At 34.7% G+C, this 20,375-nt stretch overlaps 1 protein-coding gene across 7 annotated transcripts in view; it reads left to right on the top strand.

Annotated features, from left to right (window-relative positions):
- Positions 1-20,375, top strand: part of PDE4D (phosphodiesterase 4D) — a 1,171,348-nt gene that overhangs the window by 1,089,037 nt on the left and 61,936 nt on the right. Inside the window, exon 7 of one of the 7 annotated variants that reach the window (XM_039870237.1) lies at positions 6,534-8,712. The exons of the other annotated variants lie outside the window; for them this stretch is intronic. Coding sequence (XP_039726171.1) covers positions 6,534-6,619 — 86 coding nt within the window. The 3' untranslated portion in view covers positions 6,620-8,712. Of the gene's footprint in view, positions 1-6,533; positions 8,713-20,375 lie in introns of those variants that run through there. 7 annotated transcript variants of the gene reach the window in all.

Raw genomic sequence — 20,375 nt, 5'->3', positions numbered from 1 at the left:
AGTAAGATAGTTTGGCCTTTGTTGTTTTTGTGCAAGAAGGAAAGACACCTCTGATCTACAACCGGAAGACTGCTCAGTTGGGATGGGGAAGGGAGGTAGGGGTGCCTGATGGGTGGGAAGGGCAGGCTTTTGACCAGTCCTATCCCTGAGTCGCCTGGCCTAAACCTGCAGCAGTGTCCTAGAATAGCTGACTGATCATATGTGCATGGAAGCCCTCAGGTAGGTTTGAGAAAAGAAAGTGTTGGGACTCTTGCCAAATCTTGAATATCAGCTGTCAGTCTTACACTTATACAGTATGGTGTAACTGCTTCAGATGTGTATGAATCCCTTTTATAACTCAAAACAAATCTAAGAAAAATGGGGAGGAAATTTTTTTCCCTAGAAAAGCAAAGTGACAAAAAATAATTTAAAATTATGATTATATTGAATGTACCATAAGGATAAACTCAGTTTATTTAAAACTTCAGTTCTCCAATAACTGGGCCAATATATGAGTTATCATTTTGTCAAACATTTACTCTATGCAGACATTCTGCTAAGAGCATTTTTATAATGTATTTTTAATATTCAGAAGAACTCACTAAAAGCTATCACCAATAAGAAACCTGAGACCCGAGAGGTGGATAACTCAATCAATTGTCATATTGCTTATAAGTAGCAGAGCTAGGATTTGAACCTAAGTTTTCATGTATTTAAAATTCTAGCTCTTAACACCACAGTGGCAATGAACTCTGATTTAGTTGGTAATCAAAGATTTTCATACTGGTGGCAATTCTGGCAAGAATAAAGTTTTCCACATATGTGTTATAGATTAGAACTTTGGGGCATGTTATTGTTTTGAATTATGCTATCTTTTATAGATGTTAAAATGTTGCATTATAGATAAGACCATGTAGCAGACCATGTTTTTGTTTTTATTTCTGTCAATCATTCTGTCTTGTTTGAGCTTTTCAAGAGAGGAATGACAGAGTGGAAATAAGCAGAGCAGATTAGTTGGTATGTATTATCCTGAAATCTGAATTATTTGACATTTTTAAGGCTAAGCATTGAGCTTTATGAACATAAATTGGAAAGAAAACGTAATACCATCTGCTCAATAACAATTTTTTGCTCTTAGCAAGAGCATTTGTTTCAACGTGAGAGTTATAATTGTATTTATCGAACTTGTTAATTGTATAAACTGAATAGAAATTGTCAGGCTCATAAAGGTATATATTTATGGTCACCAGGCACTCCTCAGGTTCCATATTTTCATTATCGAAGTTAGCTTATTTTTTTCCGTTCCTCTTATTGTCACTTAAGACTTCTAACAGTCTAGCCAGTATTTTCTGTGTTTATATAGCAATATCCTCAAACCAATTGCTTACGCAAAATACAAATCAAGGACTTTTTCTATCAGATTTTTTAAGTACTTGTTCTCTAGATTTAAATTTTAATGTTTTGCTAATGGGAATAAGTTTTTCTTTTATTTGCCAAGAGGCTCCACTTACAGCTAGAGAAATGTGCTGCTTTCCTATTTCTAAATATCAGTGTAAAATATGTTCTGTATAAAATATAAATTACTGATGCAAAAAATGGCCATTTTGGTTTACATTGATTGCCAAAGTAAGCCAGGGAATTTCATTTGATTGTCTTAAGGAGGCAATAGTGTTCTTCTGTTTCTTTAGCCTTCCTTCTGATTTAGTCCAAGAATTCTCAGGAGGTTGCTCAAGAGCTCCAAAGTAAGGCACAGTTCTTGAAAAGTGCTTTTTAGAAGGATCAGCAATGGCATTTACGACTGCAAGCATTAGGAAGTAGAAAAATGGGGAAATAAATTATCTCATTTACAGATAATGTCATTTTAGGTTAAATTGCATAGGAAAAAAATAGTATTGGTTTTTAAAAATTACAAACAGATATTTCTAACTAAAAATATGGATAAAAATAAATAGGTTGTGAAAATATTTAGAAAAGTTAAAGCAGTCTAAGAGATTAACACTTATGTTTATCTAATGTTAATCTTAGAAAAATGGCAGGAAATTTGTATATGCTTTATATTTGTAGAAAATTACAGTAAATTTTGGAATTATTCCATATTATAGAAAGTCTTTTCTTCTTATATACTTGATTCTAAATAAGCAAATGTTTCAAGAAAACCTGATTTTTTCATTTATAAGGTATGTAGTATATTAATAAATTCCTATTTATATGAGTGACAAAATAATCAAGATTTGACACAATGAGTTTTATTTGTAACAAATGTGCATACCAATAATTTGAAAGATTAATAAAAGACTTTTTATTGAAAAGAAATCAAAGTAACCAATAGTTTTGCATCATCTCAAATACTGAATAATAAGCATATCCACTATTTAAAAGAGAACACTAAAATGAGGAAATAAAGTTGAAAAAGGAGATGTTTTAGATAATATGATCCAAAATTTAATGGCTTTTTCAAAAGAATAAATTCAATAATGTAAAGCCACCATGACATTAGTCATATATTATATATGGTATATTCTTTTCCTTCTTATTTTCCACTCCTTGTCTTCCAATAGGTGTTTTCTGTTCATAGAAAATAATTATATGGCATTTCTCCCATCCTATGCCCATGAGATAGATATAATTAAAATGTTGTGCATTTTCTGTAGACCTCACAATCCTTAATAAAGCACTTCAAGGGAACCACTACCGGTAGGTTAGAATTGAATTCTGTCTCCTAGATCTTCTAATCAGTTCTTTTTCAACTTGCACTTAGGAAAATAATCTGTATCTATAGTGAGAAGTAAGAAATTGTATGATATAGTAAACAATGCTCTAAAAAAAGTCAGAACATCATGTCTTAGTCCTAGTTCTGTCATTTAAAAGGAATCTTTGACAACTTATAACTTCTAGGACTAATTTCCAATCCATAAAATTAAGCAGGTCATGCTAGACTCTAAAATCCTATGCAGTTTTATTTATATATATATATATATATAATTTTATATATATATATATATATATATTATATATATATTTTATACATTCAGCAGCCCCCAAAGACTTCTCACCACTCCCTAAATACACATTATTTTTTACATCTGCAACGTTTTGCACACTCTTTTTTCAAACTGAGGTGACTTTTGTCACCTTTGCAGCCTGATGAAACCACCACGCATCATTCAAGATCCACCTCGAATGTCACCTCTTTAGCTCAGAAACCTTCCTCAATTTCCCAGAACTCACAGACCAAGAGGTTGTTCTCAGCTTTGTGCCTCTGATATAGATCAGTTCTCATTGATTTATAATTACTTGTGGATCTGTTTTCTCTAGAAAATCTTGTAAGAAAGGGACTCAGACCCTTGGAATTTGTACTCTCAGGGATATGGTGCTTCACAGATATCAACTGTTAAATGGAAATTTATTGAATTAGTATGGTTAAAATTCAGTATCTTCCTGATACAAGTATTAGGCCTCATGATCGCAGATTGTTCTTTATGTGATTTTAAATACATCTATTTTGGTGAAGCATTCAGAGTACATTTCATTACATCTCCTTCACCTAAGCAATTCATAACCTGTGTGCATTCTAAACCAAGGGACCACAGATAACACAGTAGGCTTTAAGATCAGTCATCCTAAAGCTATTGCAGGTCAATGGCTAATACACTGACAGCAAATAAGAAAGGAAAACACTAAGGCGTCATTGTTAAATCATAAGAGACATATTCAGAAAGTTCACAAAAAATATATATAAATGACAAATTAGAATATTAAAAACATCGGGACCTCTAGGTAAAGATAAAGCAATTAGCACATTCATTGAACACCTCTACTTTCTGAAAATCATGAAAGGACTTTTTAAAGCATAAACCACAATGGCAAAGAAAACGAGAGAAGAGTAACAACAACAAAATTTTGGAAGCTGGAAAACAAATGGATGAGTGGCAGTTGCCTTAGTAGACAGTTAAAGCTCTACATCCTATGCTAGCACTAGGGAAAGTCAAAAAAGCAATCCCATGAATAGTGCAAAACAACCAAAAGACTCCAAAATTAACCATGCCCCATACCTAAGAAAATGGGGTAAAGACTAAAACTGTAAAAGAAGCAATTAGACATAGATTCCATCTTATGTTCTGTGGAAAGGTGTGACTGTCCTTCATTCACCGCAGCAAGATACTTGACATTTATTCTCAAAAGGGCAAAAAATAGCCTCCAGACTGATGTACAACAAGCACAGTTGAAGATTAAGGTGCCATACTGAAAACAGAGGGATTAAGTAAACATTTACATATTTATGTTCGTAATAATATGAGTTTTTTAATTGTTTTAGCATTATTTCTTCAAAGTTTAGAGGCTGGCAAATATAGATGTTCGAATATTTGTTGAATGAGTTCTGAAGGTTGGGAGTTCTAATCTTACCCAATTCAGCTTCCAATTATGCATAAACCAATCTAAAAAAAGTACAGATGCTGAAGAAGGAAGAAAATATAAAGTATCCTTAGAGATAAGAAGAGATATAGTTGATATTGTATCTATCAATATTACTAGCATTGCTTTCATCAGGAACAGGATGCTATAAAAAGAGAACATTCAGAGAATAAGAGAAGAGCTCTTAAGAAGTAAAAATATGGTGGCAGAAATGAAATTCAATAGAAGATTTGAAAGATAAATTTGAGAACATCTCCAGGGAAATAGAACAAAAAGACAAATAAAAAATAAAGAGAAAAATTGAGAAAATTAGAGGGCTAGTTCAAGAAATCTAACATCCAAATAATAGAAATTATAGATAGAAGAGAAACTCGAATGAGGAAATAATTGAAGAAAAATGTCCAGAACTCATTAATAAGAGTATCTATCACTGTACACATATACATATATACATGACTTATTCTAAGGATCATCATCAGGTCATACAAAGACTTCTTAACTTTCATATTGAAACATAGGAAACAGTGGAAGAATACTTCTAAATTTTGAAGAAAAATGATTCTCAGTGAAGAATTCTATTTTCAGCCAAACTATTAATCAAGAGGCAGCATAGAATGAAGACAATTTCAAAGACGCATGGACTCAAAAATTTTGCCTGCGTGTAAAAGAAGCAATTAGACGTAGATCCCATCTTATGTTCTGTGGAAAGGTGTGACTGTCCCTCATTCACCCCAGCAAGATACTTGACATTTCACATGCACTCAGGAAGCTACTGGAAACATGCTCACCAAAACAAGAGAGTGAACTCCAAAAACATCTATCAGGCTGATGAGGAAGGAACATCCTAAATGACAGCTGTGCAACAGACCTAAGGAATAACCTACCCAGATTAGAAGAGGCCCTCTTCAAGAAAAGGAATTTGATAAAATTCTTAATGTACTTGAACCATACTTAAAGGAGATATTTGCAATTGGGGCAACATTTAGGATCAAATTAGTTATAATTATAGGAACAACCAAGGAAATAAACAAAGAAACAAACAAAAAAAAAGACAAGAAATTTTAACTATAAGGAAAATAAAAACTAATGAAAATAAAAAGTAATCAGAGTATATTTCATAGTTTAACTGCTTATAGTTTTTCTTGAGTCCTACTAATATAAACATGATAACTTGATCTAATTAAAGTTGCTATATATATTGGAAGGATTGAGGATGATAAGTGTTAATGGATGAGGAGCTAAATCCTCATCTTTCTCATTGATTTTTAACAGTCAATGCCTAAAACTGAAATATTAGGAAGCAGCAATACAGGTATGTCATTTAAAGATACAGGGTAACACATCAAATAAATCAGGTAAAAGATTCAAAAGGGCTACCTCTGAATGGAAGAATGGAAGGTATCTGTATGTATTAGGGTTGGAGGAGGCAGTGCAAGATTTTTTTTGATCTTTGTAGTACTATTAAATTCTTTATTTGTCTATATAACTTAGCTAAAAAGAAAATTTAAATATAAAAATCGATCACTCTTACTTATAAGACATACAAATTAAAACAAAATAACATATTTTCAATTTTTATGTATTTATAATGTTTCGTAATAGGTATTGATGAGAATATCATATGACTTTACTCTCAAACAGTATTTCTGAAGGTAAAGATTGGTTTATTTCTAAAAAATAATTTGGCAGTATACATCAAGAAACTTAAAAATTTTATTCCCTTTGACCTTGTAATTCATCTTTTGTAACTCTCTTACAGAACTACTTAGGGGGAAAAAAAACTGGACAGAAATACATCAAAATCTTCACAGTAGTTATCTCTGAATGGTAGAATTATAGGTAATAAAATTATAAAATTATTCTATTTTTCTCTTGAACCCCTCAGCATTTTCCCAAATAATCTATAATGGAGAAGGCTACTTTTATATTCAAAACTTAGAGCAATAAATATTTTTAATTTTTAAAAACCATGGTCCTCATAACAGAGCAAGTTATTTATTAAGACAACACTAGATCAGGTTAATAATGCCAAGAGTAGAATCTGGATGAAGGCTAATATGGCCTTTGGAAATGTGAGTCATTCAAGTGTCATGCAAAGACTAGCTGTATTGATGTTAACTATCATTTTCGTTGTTGCTCAGGAATCTCCCAGAGAAGAAGGAGAGGGCTTCCCTGTTGGATGAAAAAGCAACATGCTGTTCTGGAACAGAATCCACAATTAGTATAAGTAATAAGGAATAGAGTTTTATTAAGGTAGAAAATCACGGTTAGGATGATGGTAGGAGCACCACTGAAATATCCCTGGACAAATATCTAGTCCTTTAATTGCATCTTCTGAAACTGCTGGAGCATTTCAGGTCTCACATGGAACATGTTTGCTGTCAACTTTTCTGTCTTTTTTTTTTTTGTCTAATGCTGTAAAATCTGTCAATCTTGAGTTATTATAAAATAGATATGTCTTTTAATGGCATGGAGAATGGAGAAGGTATAAACAGAAAGAGATATAAGTTGATTTTTAGAATGCTTTCCTTTGTTTATCAGTTGAAAGAAGAGGTAGGAAGATTATATAACGTATGCCTCAACTACATGGATCTATTTGCCATTTTTCTACAAAAACATTTTAATTCTGGCCATTTGAATTTGCACACTTTGTTCTTTCTCTCTGGTACACCCTAACAAAATTTTTCTGCCCGGTAAACTCTACTTGCTCTTCTAGACCAAGTTGAAATGTTCCCTCCAGTGTGAAAACTGTGACTTAAGAAAATAATAATTATACTAAGTGCAGTTTAATGAGTTGCCTGGTCTTTTAGCCAATTCTCATACTATCAGATACACGAGGTAGTTTTATCCTCACTTTACAGAGAAAACTGAAGCTTAGAAGAATTGAGTAACTGGCTCAAGCTATATTTGAAACTCAAATCCAAAGCCAGGATTTCCTGCCTCAAGCCTCTTTTTCTGAAATGTGCATCACCTACTGATCTTTTTTGTTATATATTTGTTTACATATTTATTTCCTTTGCAGGGGTGGCATTTTTACATGTAATGTTAATCATATATAATTTTTTTATTTATTGCTGGCATTCCTTGTTTGATTATGTGCTCCACAAAGGAAGATGCTTAAGCACAGAAACCAAATGTGTTTTATTCATCATTGAATTCAGCACCTGTTATAGTATCTGCCACAGAAATTGTCCAATACACACATACACACACACACACACACACACACACACACACACACACACACACGTGTTTGAATTAATAAACAAATTAACAAATGAGTGAACAAATGAATAAAGCAGAATGACTTAGGTCCATCTCCTAGCGAAATAATACCTTTTTTTAACTTTCGTTGTTTCTATTGTCTGAATAGACTGTGATTTCTTAACCTCATGCAAAATGTACTACCAATATCAACAATCATGTTAACCCAAATGAAATCTATACCCTAAGGGAATCTCAGCATGCTGGTAGTACGAGTTAGGGTCAAGTTTTACTTTTTTATGAACAAAGATACTGAAACTTCAAAATATTCAGCTATAGAGATGTCAGAATTTATACTTCATACATATCAGCATTTTTAATCTAGAGCTCAATTAGGCAGTTTAAGCTCTGGATTTTAAACTATGGGGGTTCAAGTTTTGTTACTAAGGGTCTACAATAGAATTTCATTTTTGTGGTCTTCTGAGGTTTTCGTAAATGTTATTAAAAACTGATCATATAAGAGTATAAAAGATTGCACATATTTCAAGGTACTTAGCCTGCAAGTAATTGTAATGTAATTAGAGTAAATTAATAAATGTGTTTGGTAACTTAAAATGTTCTTAAAGTCTAAAATAGTGTTCTTTTCATGAGGAAAAGAAAGTCTGTGTCCTGTTTTTCTTTCTTTTCTTAAAAAGTTAAAGCCCATGAGAAATAAGAGGTAGCAGAAGGTATTAAATTATTTCTTCTGTAACAGCACAATTCCACATCAGATTTTAAATACAAAAGAATAGGCAAAGGGATAATGGCACAGAATTCCATTCTAACCCAAATAAGGCAGGAAATTGAGTGAAATCAGTTTTTCTTCTAATCTTATGTGGAAAAAAAAATGTCATAAGGCAAACCCATATGAATCCAATCTGTTTGGTTTATTCATCCCTGCAGAGACATTCGTCCTCCAGAAATTATATCAGAAACCTAGTCAATATTTCAACTCCATCATATAGACAAGAAATGTGGTAAAGTATGTGATAACTTACTGCATTTAAAAAAAAAAAAAAACTGTCCTAATTGGAACAGGTTGTTGATCACATATCTTTTCCTCTCTTTAGAAACCTATGGCTATTTTCTTCCTTTTAACTCACTCTCCATAAAGGCATACTTTCTCTCCTATTCTCTATAGAATGAAAAGTAAAAAGAAGACTCAGTGTCTTAAAAATAACAATCTCTCCATGCTCCCTCCCCGCCCCACCACGGGGATATGACCAACTCCCTTCACTAGTCATTAATCTTTATGATCCTCTCCTGCCTAGCTTTCTAGCCTCATCTCACATTATTCTGCACATGCACCTTCTACTGTAACAAATGCAGTGTGTCCTCATGACTTTGCATCTTTGTCCATGTTATTCTCTCAATCTGCGACCCCTTCCCATCTATTTACTCTTTCCCCCATTCCACTCTTTCTCCTCTTCTCTATACCTAATTCCTCCTGCTTTTTGATGTATCAAGACTGGCCTCCATTAGGAAGCCCCACCCCCCCACCCTATGACCACGTTAGATGGCTCTGTTTTGTATGTGGAGCCCTTATCACTGAGTACACTAGGATTGTTTCTTAGCTGATTTCTCTTCTTGACCAGACTGTGAGTTTCTTAAGATCAGTGATTTATCTATTTTCCTTTACATGTCCAACATCTTATCCAATGTTTAGTACATACTACATGTTCAATAAATATTTGTGAAATGAATCAATGGCTTTCCATTAGGAGAGTGAATAAGGTGTGTGTGTGTGTGTGTGTGTGTGTGTGTGTGTGTGTATGTATACACACTTTATGTATATACATATATATACACCTTATGTATATAAATATATATATATATATATATTTAGAAGGGCATCTAAAAAATACAAGGAAAGATTGGGACAACTTTGCTTGAAGTAGAAGTACTTTGACAGGGACCACCTTTGAAACTTCATCTACTTGAGTCACTTTTGTGTTCTTTGTGAAATAATAATATCAATTCTCAGATCCTATCAAAGGAGGTATAGTTTATCAAGGAACAAAACAAACTGGTGTAAAATTGACTTTCTTAGAGCAATGTCAGTAATTATAGATTCAAAAGACAATATTATGTTGAATGTCTCGGTAGCTTCCAAACTGATATGCATAATGTCATATGATTAAAACAGTATAAGTCAAAGGAAAGAATGGGATTTCTAGGTTTTCAATGTACTTGGTACTCCTTAACAAAATATTTTATTTGTCTACAGTCTCTTAACAATCATTCCTTGATTTTTATTTCCCAAGAAAACATTAGATTTAAGATGTTTATTCTGCAAAGAAAAGTTTGTGATAATTTATTTTCATTACAAATATGACAAGTAGACCACATTTATCCTTCGTGGGCAGGGAATGAAAGAGCCCTGTGTGTAGAAAAAAGCAAAGTTCCCAAATATGAAAATCGGGTATTGGTGAACTTGAGATCAGTGTGTAAGGCTAGCATAGAGTCTACTGCCTTTCTTTTCTTTAATGAAACTTCCTTTCTGTTATGAAAGTAGGGCAGATTGTGGATATTTCTAAAACTGACATGTTCCTTACTCTTGGAGGTCAGGCTATTTTTTGGAAGGATAGAAAAAAGCTAGTGCTTAAAAAAAAAAAATTTGAAACATGGGAAGGGAGTCATCACTAGTAAATGTATTATTTCATGGATCACTGATTATTTCATTAAATGCATTTTTCAGAAGTCATTTGATAAACAAGTAAAAACAGATAGTTTATTGATATTTCAGAGACGAGTAAAAAACTAGTTAAAAAGGGAACTAAACTGAATTAACAAATCACCATATTGTGTGAGATACTGAAAATTTACTGCCAATAGATTTATGGTTCATTGTGACAAAATACTGGGGCATGGGTAGTCTATAGCACCTGATAGCATACCCAACTTTAGCAGGGTCAGCATTGGTGCCATGTGGTTTACTCTAAGAGCTGTGTAAACTACTTTGCACAAAGTGGACCATTTTGAGTTTGCCTAGGACTTTCTCAATGGTAGCCCACAGAGCTTGCATGAAAGAGTAACGAGAATGCAAATGTCACTTTGGCTAATAGGCCTACCAATTGATTTTTAAAACAAAAAACATTTCTAATATACTTTAGCAAAATTCTAAAGGGGTCTGCACAATATAGCATGTTTTATATATATTTATTTATATATAGCATATTTTAAATATAGCATATTTTAGGGGTCTTAAAGCTGGATTTTTATTTCTTTCCACATTTTGTCTTCTCTCTCTCTCTCTCTCTCTGTCTCTCTCTCTCTCTCTCCTCCCCACCCCCCCACTCTTTCCCCCCATCTTTCTTCCCCCTCTTCCCCAGTCTTTCCTTCTCTCCTAGTGGGTAACAAGAGGAAACATGTATTTGTTTCATATTTCTCTATCAATGACAACAACAAAAACAACAGAACAGCTGAATTCTGACCACAGTCCAGGTCAGATTTTTAATTTAAATAGTCTCTTCCTTAGAGTTACTTTAGAATTAGGTTTTTATTCCCTCACTTTCTTTTTTATATTTCTGAATGATATCAATTTAAAAGAAAGATTTCAAATTTATACTAAAGAATTGATACTATCCTATTCTCATTTTTTTAACTTCCTCTCTTTTCATTCACCATACTGCCGCCACTGCCAAATAAACTGATTATCTCAAATTTTATCTTCTCTTTTATATTTTTAAGACAATAATTGAAATTGGCTTGTCCAGAATAACTTGAAGGCATAGAATGATTTGAGTCAATTTATTGGTGGTTTTGATCACATATGTTACTTTTATAACCAGTCGTGCATAATAGATCACTTTCTAATCTGACCCTAGCCCTGGCTCTGGCCCATCTCAAAAAAAATTGCTGGCAAATTACTGGTTGATACTTAGACTCCTGTCTTGAATTTTAGTAATCTGAAGGAAAATTTCCAGAGGCATTGTAATAAGGACATTTAATTAAGAGCTCATGTTGACTCAAGAATGTTATGTATAGCATTGATCCATAGTGTAGCTAATAAATTTATTATGCTGCAAATTATAAGTGATTTGTTAGTACATTGGCCCATAATAGTAAAACCTGTCTCAACAAGAATGTTGAAAGAGGCAAGGCAGTGAAACTTTCATCTCCACTGGGAGTGAACTAACTTGCCAAATCTGGGGCATCAATCACAGTAAATGTGTTCAAAACAAATCATACGTCTTCCACAGTTCACTTTATTCATCAGCACTTTTGAAGTCAACAGTCCAAAGTAGTCACTTTTGGCCAAGTTTTCAATAGCCTGTGGTTTAAGCAATATGTCTCAACTATATTTTTCAAGGATGTCCTAAGGTAGTTTTACTCCATGAGCCAGTTTCAGCCAAATCTTAAAGGACAAAAGGATGGCGTCATTTATAAGGAAAGACATTATAGTTTGTATTCAAAATTGTTGTCTTAAAAATCAGATTATTGTCTAAAAAGTTTCAGCATCACTTATAGCTTGAATGTGTGAATATAAGACTGAATTTCTCACTCATAACACTCACTCTATAGGCAAAAAAAAAGTACAGTTAAATGTCATTTATGTGTGTCTATGTGTTTATGAAGTGTGTGTACATTAGGCAAGAAAGAGTGCTCAACCGTGAAATAATTTAATTATTCATTGTCACTATTCTGATTGCCTTTTTAAAATTATGTTTTATTTGGAAATAATTTCAAACTTCATGGAAAGCATCATGAATAGTACAAAGAACACATGCATATTTCTTACCTTGATTCACTCATTGTCAGAGTTCTGCTTGTGCTTTATAACCTTTGTTACACTCTCTTTCTCTGTGTACAGATACACACACACACACACACGCACACACACATATTATTTTTTTCTGAACCACCTCAGAGAAAACTACACACATCATGGCCTTCCATCCTTGAATGTATACCTCCCAAGAACAAGGACATCTTTCTATATAGCTACTATATAGTATAAAACATCTGATTGCCTTTGAATATTTGAGCATGACTCATTTGTACCTTTTTACCTCAAATTCTATCCCAGATACTAAAACTGATAGAAGGAATAGCTCAACTATCTAACAAAAGTTCATATCACTAACATTTTAAATTTTACAAACAAAACATGTCATGACTATATATAAATATATATACATATGTATATGTGTGTGTATATATATATATATATATATATATATATATATATATATACACACACACATACACACATACACACACATATATGAAATGACTAAATGTTGGTCTTAGGGAGAATAGGTTAGTTAATACAGATGAGATTTCCTTTAACTAATAAATCTTATCATTTTAGTGATGCATCTTATCAATGGCATTACAGTTAGCTAGTATTCATTAGGACAGACAGAACATTTTGTCTTTCTATATTTCTATATTTTTGATCCTGTTTTATTCTCTTGTGATTAGATAAACCCAAATTTTGAAAGACTGAAGTATTTCGTACTTAGGCCACGCTATTACCTTGCTCCCTCACAGTAAGCAGTAGAGAAGTGCAAGGGCACTGGCAATGCTGAATTCTGAAGAGAGCAGAGGTCCTGGGGGTTATCATTCCTACCTAGTGGTAGGTCTCTCCTAAAAATAGTTCTTATAACTACTTTCATTCCCTAACTTAATTTTTAAAAATATAGGTTTAGACTGCTGTGATGAAATAGAACTGAGATTTATGCTTCATAATCTATGTAGTTCATTTTGATAATTAACACATTTCTGACAGTTGCAATTTTTTCTGAGAGGGAGCTTGAGTATGCATGTCCCTCTCCATCCAAGTATATCCAACACTATGTCTGTGTCTGGGGTATCTAAGTGAGAAGGGCAGTACTTCAGAAATTTAGAATGTGCAGCAATTCTCTGAGGAGGAGAGTGTGACGTTAGAGCAATTTATGAAAAATGAGTCCCTTGGTGACAGTGGTAGACAATATAGTCACAGTACTGGAAAGTCATTTAGGAGGATGTATGTCCATCCAATGACAATGTACATGCAGAGGTGGGCCTCAAGAGTATGCAGATAAGTTTACTATCTTGGACAGACTCCTCAGTTATTCATTGAACAGATTTATATTGAGGGGCACTGCTGGGGATATGGTAATAAATGAGAGCTGTGTTCTATAACCTCATGGAGCTTACACATAAACTGTTTTTGCTTTAAAATATTGTACATTTAGAGGTATTTGTGCTCTGATTATATGACCACAGCATGTCATTCTATAAAACTTTCAGACATGACTTGGACCCACAAGAATTTAGTTTTAAAGCTGTTGGATTTGCAGGAGAAAACATTGGCTTTAAATGACAAATCATGGAAAGAAATAATTTTGAAAAGACCCTCTACCTTCTAATGATTTAACAAGAGCTGTGTGCTCAAGACGATTGAGTCGGAAAAAATGTGTAAACATCCATGCGTTCAAGTGTATAAATGAGTGGTAGATGGGGGCTGGGGGAAAGAGAAGCTCCCCGAATGACAGCGTTCCTCTTCATGGCAAGAAAACATTTTTGTTGTTGATGTTCAGTCCAGTTGCTTCCAGACTGCAGTGAGTTTTAAATCTGGCTGGAAAGACAAATACTTAAACCCTAAGGGAAGGTCCAGGGTCGTTCTTGTAGGGTTTTGTTTGGCATATTTTCTAAAATTATTTTTCAGATGGTCTGGGAGTTCTGAGCTAGCAATTTGCTACTACAGAATGTCTTTGAATTACAGTAAGCTGGAAACCAGTCATTCAATATCTAAATTAGAGCCTGGCCTATGTTAACACACTTCTTTTTGACAAGACTAAGCTTCAGTCTTAGATCACAGGTAAATAGAAGTTTTGTTATTGGTGTTTGTATTCATTGAGATTGGATTTTACTGTGAATACAGAGATTTAAAATAGAAGAATCTTAAAGAAAATTGATGTTTTATTTCTCTATTATATTAAAATCTGAAAATAGACAGTATAGAGCTAATGTGGCAACACCGTTCCATAAATTTTTCAAGGACATATGCTCCTTCTATTTGGAAGCTGTTAGATGTGCCCTCTATGCCTAAATTCAACTCATGGTCCAAAATGGCTGCTGTAACTCCAGCCACCAATTTCATATTCTGGCCAGTAGGAAAGAGGAAAGAATGAAGGATAAATAAAAAGTATATGACAGATGTCTTATAAGGAAAGTTCCTCAAACCTCCGCATGACACTTCCACCAACCTATTCACCAGAACTTAGTTATGGCGACACCTGGCTACATAGGAGTCAGGGAATTTTCTGTTTTGAGTAGTCATATGCTTTGATAAAAATTGAGATCCTAATTCAACTGATGAAGAAAAGCACCAATATTAGGGGACAACTAGCAGTCTTTACTACAATGTTGCTTATTAATAATGTTGCACATATTTTAAATATTTAACAGCAGTCTGCTGCACTGTATCTGCAAAGTAATTTATAGTATGATCTCTTAGTAGCTGCAGTGTTCAGGAAAGTTGTATTATGTTTGCTAGAATATTTTACCCGCCCTGGGTAAAGGCCTAAAGATTAAGTGTACTAGATTAATGACTAATTAAATTTAATGGTATATGGCAGTAGATTTCCTTACCTCAAATCTTGCATGTCCACCTGGAACTAGGGAAAGGAGAAACTGGTAGCACAAGGTGCAAGTAGTTTGAATTCCTAATACTATTTGATGTTCTTCGTGTTCTCAACAACTCATACCCTCATCTAAATTTGGATCACAGGTACATTTTGAACTTATGGTAGAGAAAGTCCTTAAGTCTCACACAAGAATTACTCTGCTTGTTCTAACAAGATTGTGTCCCAGCAGGCATGCCAAATTTCGATAGCTACAAATAGGGAAATCTGAAAGGAGGGGGGCGGAGGAGGTCATTTCTTTTAACTCTGGTGCAATGTCTTGGATTAAGGTAGATAATGGTTACCATTTTGCTGAACACAAGGCAGACATGTCACGAAACAGGGAGAATGAGCAATCATAGAGGCTGATTTAATTTCCAGTGGGGTTTATGGAAGCACCAAAATACAATGAAGCCAAATGTTTCTAAAAGTATAAAGTAATCTAATTTGTTCCATCATTACAAGAAATTAAAGCCAAGCACAATTACATCCCAGTAGTAAAAAGAACCTGTTAAGTGCCATTGTTATTGACTGAATGAAGTGAGCTTTCTGATTACCTTGACCAGCCACGTTTTAATTTTTGTCTGTCCATTTATTCCAAAACACATTAGAGGGCCTTAACTGATTTTGAAAAAAATAAGCCACATTATTAAGGTGCAGTTTAACCTGAGAAACTTAAGTTTAATTACTAGATTAGATTTTTCAAATGGGCATGTCTTCTACATTTCAAGTTATTAGGGAGTCTTTGTTTCTTTGTATTCGTCTAAGGTCCAAGATGACAGGAAAGACTTAAATTTAGAGAACTACTTTTTTGTTTTGTTGTTGTTTGTTGTTGTTGTTGTTATTCCACCAAGAGAGAGGTTTCTATTCTTTCAGGAGTGGGCCCAAAGCTCCAGGTGCAGTGATTGATTGAGGTGTCTCCACAGAAGAAAGCCTGGGCAGGGTGTAGTCCCCAGACATCTAAGTGGGGTGGAGTTGGGCAGCTAAATGATACTGGGATAACAGACATAATCTTGGTAAATTCCAAGTCAAGAGGATGTATGGACTCTCCACCCCATCCATAAGGAATAGATAGCTAAACAAATAAATGTAATAGTGTTTTTAGGTACCTAGAGAATAAATGGTTCGGTAGGGCACTAGGAGGGGGAAAGTGGGGATAAGGGTCACTCTACCTGGGCCTTTTTTCCCCAGCACGAAAGTCACTCTAATCATGTGATATTTCAGAGTGTGACATTTATAAGCCCCTAACCATGTTAATATTCCTCTAAGCCTAGTTGTTGATTCTCAGAAGCTCTGGAAACATAAAAAGGTAGCCTTAGTATAGGGAATGTTCCATGCTTATTCAGTTCAATTCAATTCAACAAACATTTATTGGATCCCTGGCATGTGACAGCTTGTGTTTAGCACCAAAGATTAAGAAATGAATTTGATATGGTCACAACCCTGAAGAAAGTAGTCAAGTAGTAAATAATAGATTATTTAGTGATTTAATCACTTGAAGACTTAATTTCAGATGTGGCTCTCATACATCAAACATGGTATTTGCCACTGTCTATCTTTAGAGGGAATGCCTACTGGGTGGTAACCTGAATTTTCCTAGTCTCCTACTAATGCTAGACACCATAGCAAAATAAACAGGATGAGCAGGCTGTTTTAGTGAGGTTCATGTAACTCAGAGGTCCTTGTTTTCCAGACTGCTAATTTATTTTTTTTCCACCCGGAAAGCCCTTCCCTACCATCTGAGCTTTTCTGGCCAAATCAACAGAGACAAACTACAGAGATTTAGGATGTCTGGGTTAAAAAGGTTTGTTTAATTAGATAAATGATTTGAAAGCGCTTTCTAGGATTCCTGTTCCTAATCACACTGATAAAGGCTGGAAAGAGACTCTCAGCCAGTAGATAACAGAATCTGGGAGAAGAATGAAACATTGGAGTGAGTGGGAATAATTCACAAAAGCTAAACATGCCCTGTATTGCTGCATATACAAAACATTGTCATCACTTTTCAAACACTTAACTATTTTTCAGGCACATGCATACACTTACTTAATCTTCAGAATCACCCTATGATGTAGGTACTGTTTTCCCCATTTTACAAATTAGATAACAAATTTAGACAAGTTAATTAGTTTATATGAGGGTCTCTGGCTAGTCGGTGGCAAAGATCAGATTTAAAAACAAAGACTACCTTGCTCTAAAAATGATTCTCTTGAATTTTTAGTCTTTGTGAAGTCCTTCTTTGGCCCAGAATAGCCCAGAATATAATCCACTCAAGGATTAAGATGAGCAGGACTTTCTGGTTTTGTTACTAAATGAAGAAATCGGGGTGGGATGGGGGTGTCCCGAGCTAGAGTAGGGGCTTTACTCAGATAGAGCAAACTTCTTCCTCCAGGATCCAACCAAACAGGTTAAATTCAGTGCCAGTCTCACTCACCCTGAAGGAGAATTATGTTAGCAATGCTTACTTGTCATGATGAATTCATTTCTAAAGGTTCATTGTCCCACAAAGATACCCTGGGGCCACAGGGCCCAGATCTTGGGGAAGAGGGAGAAGCGAGCAGAGGCAGAAAGAGAGAAATTCAAGCTGCAAAATTTAATCAAGTTCTCAAAGGTCTAGATTTTCTTCACCCACTTACCTGACAGCCCCAGTTTATCTCCTCTGCCACCCACAACTGCTTTTTTAATTGTCCTTTTTGAATAAACATTATATACTTGATGTTCTCAGCTTTCAGTTGGTTGATTTTCCACCTTTTTACAGACTCACTCCTACTCATTCCTCCTTCGCCCCAGTAGTTATAGCTCTCTGCCTCCTTTTCTCTTTCACTCCTAGTCTTCCTCTGAAGAGAAGCTGGAGAGTTGAAGGAAAAGATCATTTTGTGTGCCTGGTGTGTCTGAGGCCAGTGCCACAAGTTGATTCTTACCCCATTTGAGCCACCAGACTCACTCTTCCTGTTGTTCTCACATTGTTCCCTAAGTCTCGGCCAAGTGTGCAAACTCTGATCAGCAGTTACCACAGATATCCTCTTGGGGAAGCCTGGATGGATCCTCTGAGCTTTCCTGACCTGTATATGCTTCTACCACAGCATGTATGATTTCTTTTGAAATCACTGGATTGTTCATTTGTTAATTAGCATCTCTAGATTGTGTGTTCCCTAAAACCAGAGATCTCTGAATGTAGCTCTTAAATTGAGCATCTCTTATAGTGCTTAGATTACCCGCCAGCAGGTGTCCAACAAATATTTGTGTGGTAGTTAATTGAACGAAATTTAAGTTGACATGGATGAATTAAGTAACAATGTCTAGTTTCCTTTGTCTGTGAAAGGACTCACCCCCTGATAAAACCAAAAGAGGCAAAGTATGTGGATTCCTTCCAACTGTAGATCCCATTGTTCTTAATCCCCTCCTGAGTGCCTCCTCTCTGAGTAATCTCGGGATAATTCTATTTCAGACTTGCCTGCTATTCCAACAGAGAGCTTTTCATATGGTGCTATGCATAGCTTTCTTTGAGAGAACTTTCATACGAAAGAAGTAATGTGTAACAGGGAGGAATAGAATAGATGGAAAGAAAGAGGAAAGGAAGGACTCAATGAGCAAGTGATAAATATGACCAAATATGCGGAGATGAGACTGCAAGGGAACTTGCTGACAGGAGGTGGGGGCGTATAAGTGGGGTCAACCACTAGGAGTGGTGAGGACAGATGGGCCCAGTGAGTTAGATTTTAGAGGGGTCTAACCGAAATTTGGATGAAACCTATTAAACATCTAGGCATTAAACATCTAGAATATGGTCTTGCGTGAGGAGAGATATTATCATTATATATTATTATTAGATAAGAGGTGCTTTGGGAACATTAAGGTTATGTAGGAGAGACTGAAAGATGAAAAGACCCCTAGAAATAAAGAAAACAGCTAGGTTTTCCAGGAAATTTTTTGTAAGTGTTTAAGAGCTAGAAAGGAAAATGAGGGCTGAATGGAAAAATGTATTTTTTCCTATTCATTTGCCAATAAAACGCTTAGGATATATGGAAGCCTTCTGGAAATAGTGCTCCCTATTTAGTTGGGTCAATTAGTAATTGTTAGGTCATTGGAGTCAAGTGTTTTTGGTCAGGCCAAGTTCCTCACAGCACATTTCTTAGGGGTCCAGTTGGTCCATGGACAGCTGAGATCATTTGGCCAAGGCCATTCCTGAGTAACCGTTGGAACCAGGAAAGGAATCTTTGTCTTTTGACTCCAAATCAAAGAGTCTTTCACTGGTTTCATGTTACCATTCAGGATTCCAGAAATGTTTAATTTCTCTACCTTGAAATTATAAGGTCCTTATGGGCTTGTCTAAAATACTGCTGTCAGGAAGATTTCTGTCACTTGTGCTAAGGACTATTGATATTAGAGGTTGCAAACTGACCAATAAGGGTCATTGCCTTTTTTGTTTGGTTTTTAAAATGTTTAACTCTTTTTAATTAGTTGCCAAAAGTTTAAAAACATAAATTTTGCATCAAAAAATATAAATATTGGGATTCTTTTGAAAAATCTGAGATCTGGCAATAGCTAACTAACATTCCCACGTGTCCCCTCTGAAGTCCCCACTTACCACAGTACCCCACCAATCACATAATGCATTCACATGCTCCTACAGGCATGGAAGTGGGTGACTCCTGCTTTATGTGTTCAACTGGTAAGCCTCTAAAGCCCTGAGGAAACACACATGTATGAAGAAATGATTTACAAAATTTTTGCATATAAGACAGCTGATGCCTTAGAAATTCCTGTGTTCTACTTACTTTTCCCTTGAAGAAGAAAAGTAGGAGAGTTTTTACCTTAAAGTGGGATGAAGAGAGAAGAGGGAGACAAAGCTAACATTTATTAGACTTAGATGATTCCTTACCTCAGTGTTTGCAAACTTAATGGTAGATTGCAAAATCAATTTAGTGGGTCACGATCAAGATTTTTAAATTAAATAGAATAGAAAACATCAGAATGAATCATATACAGTAAGAGTAAATATTATTTCACGTAAGTTCTGCTTCAATTCTTTATCTATACATTGGATTAAATGTCAATTATATATAGATTTCCTTTATATTGTGTGTATGCATATATATTTTGTTTGTTTTCATTTTAGCTTAAATT

The sequence above is a fragment of the Pteropus medius genome, unplaced genomic scaffold (assembly GCF_902729225.1).
Source record: "Pteropus medius unplaced genomic scaffold, Ma_sr-lr_union100, whole genome shotgun sequence".
In the NCBI taxonomy this organism is placed as follows: domain Eukaryota; kingdom Metazoa; phylum Chordata; class Mammalia; order Chiroptera; family Pteropodidae; genus Pteropus; species Pteropus medius.
The sequence above is the reverse complement of the archived record's forward strand: the minus strand, read 5'-3'. Positions and strand labels throughout refer to the sequence as shown.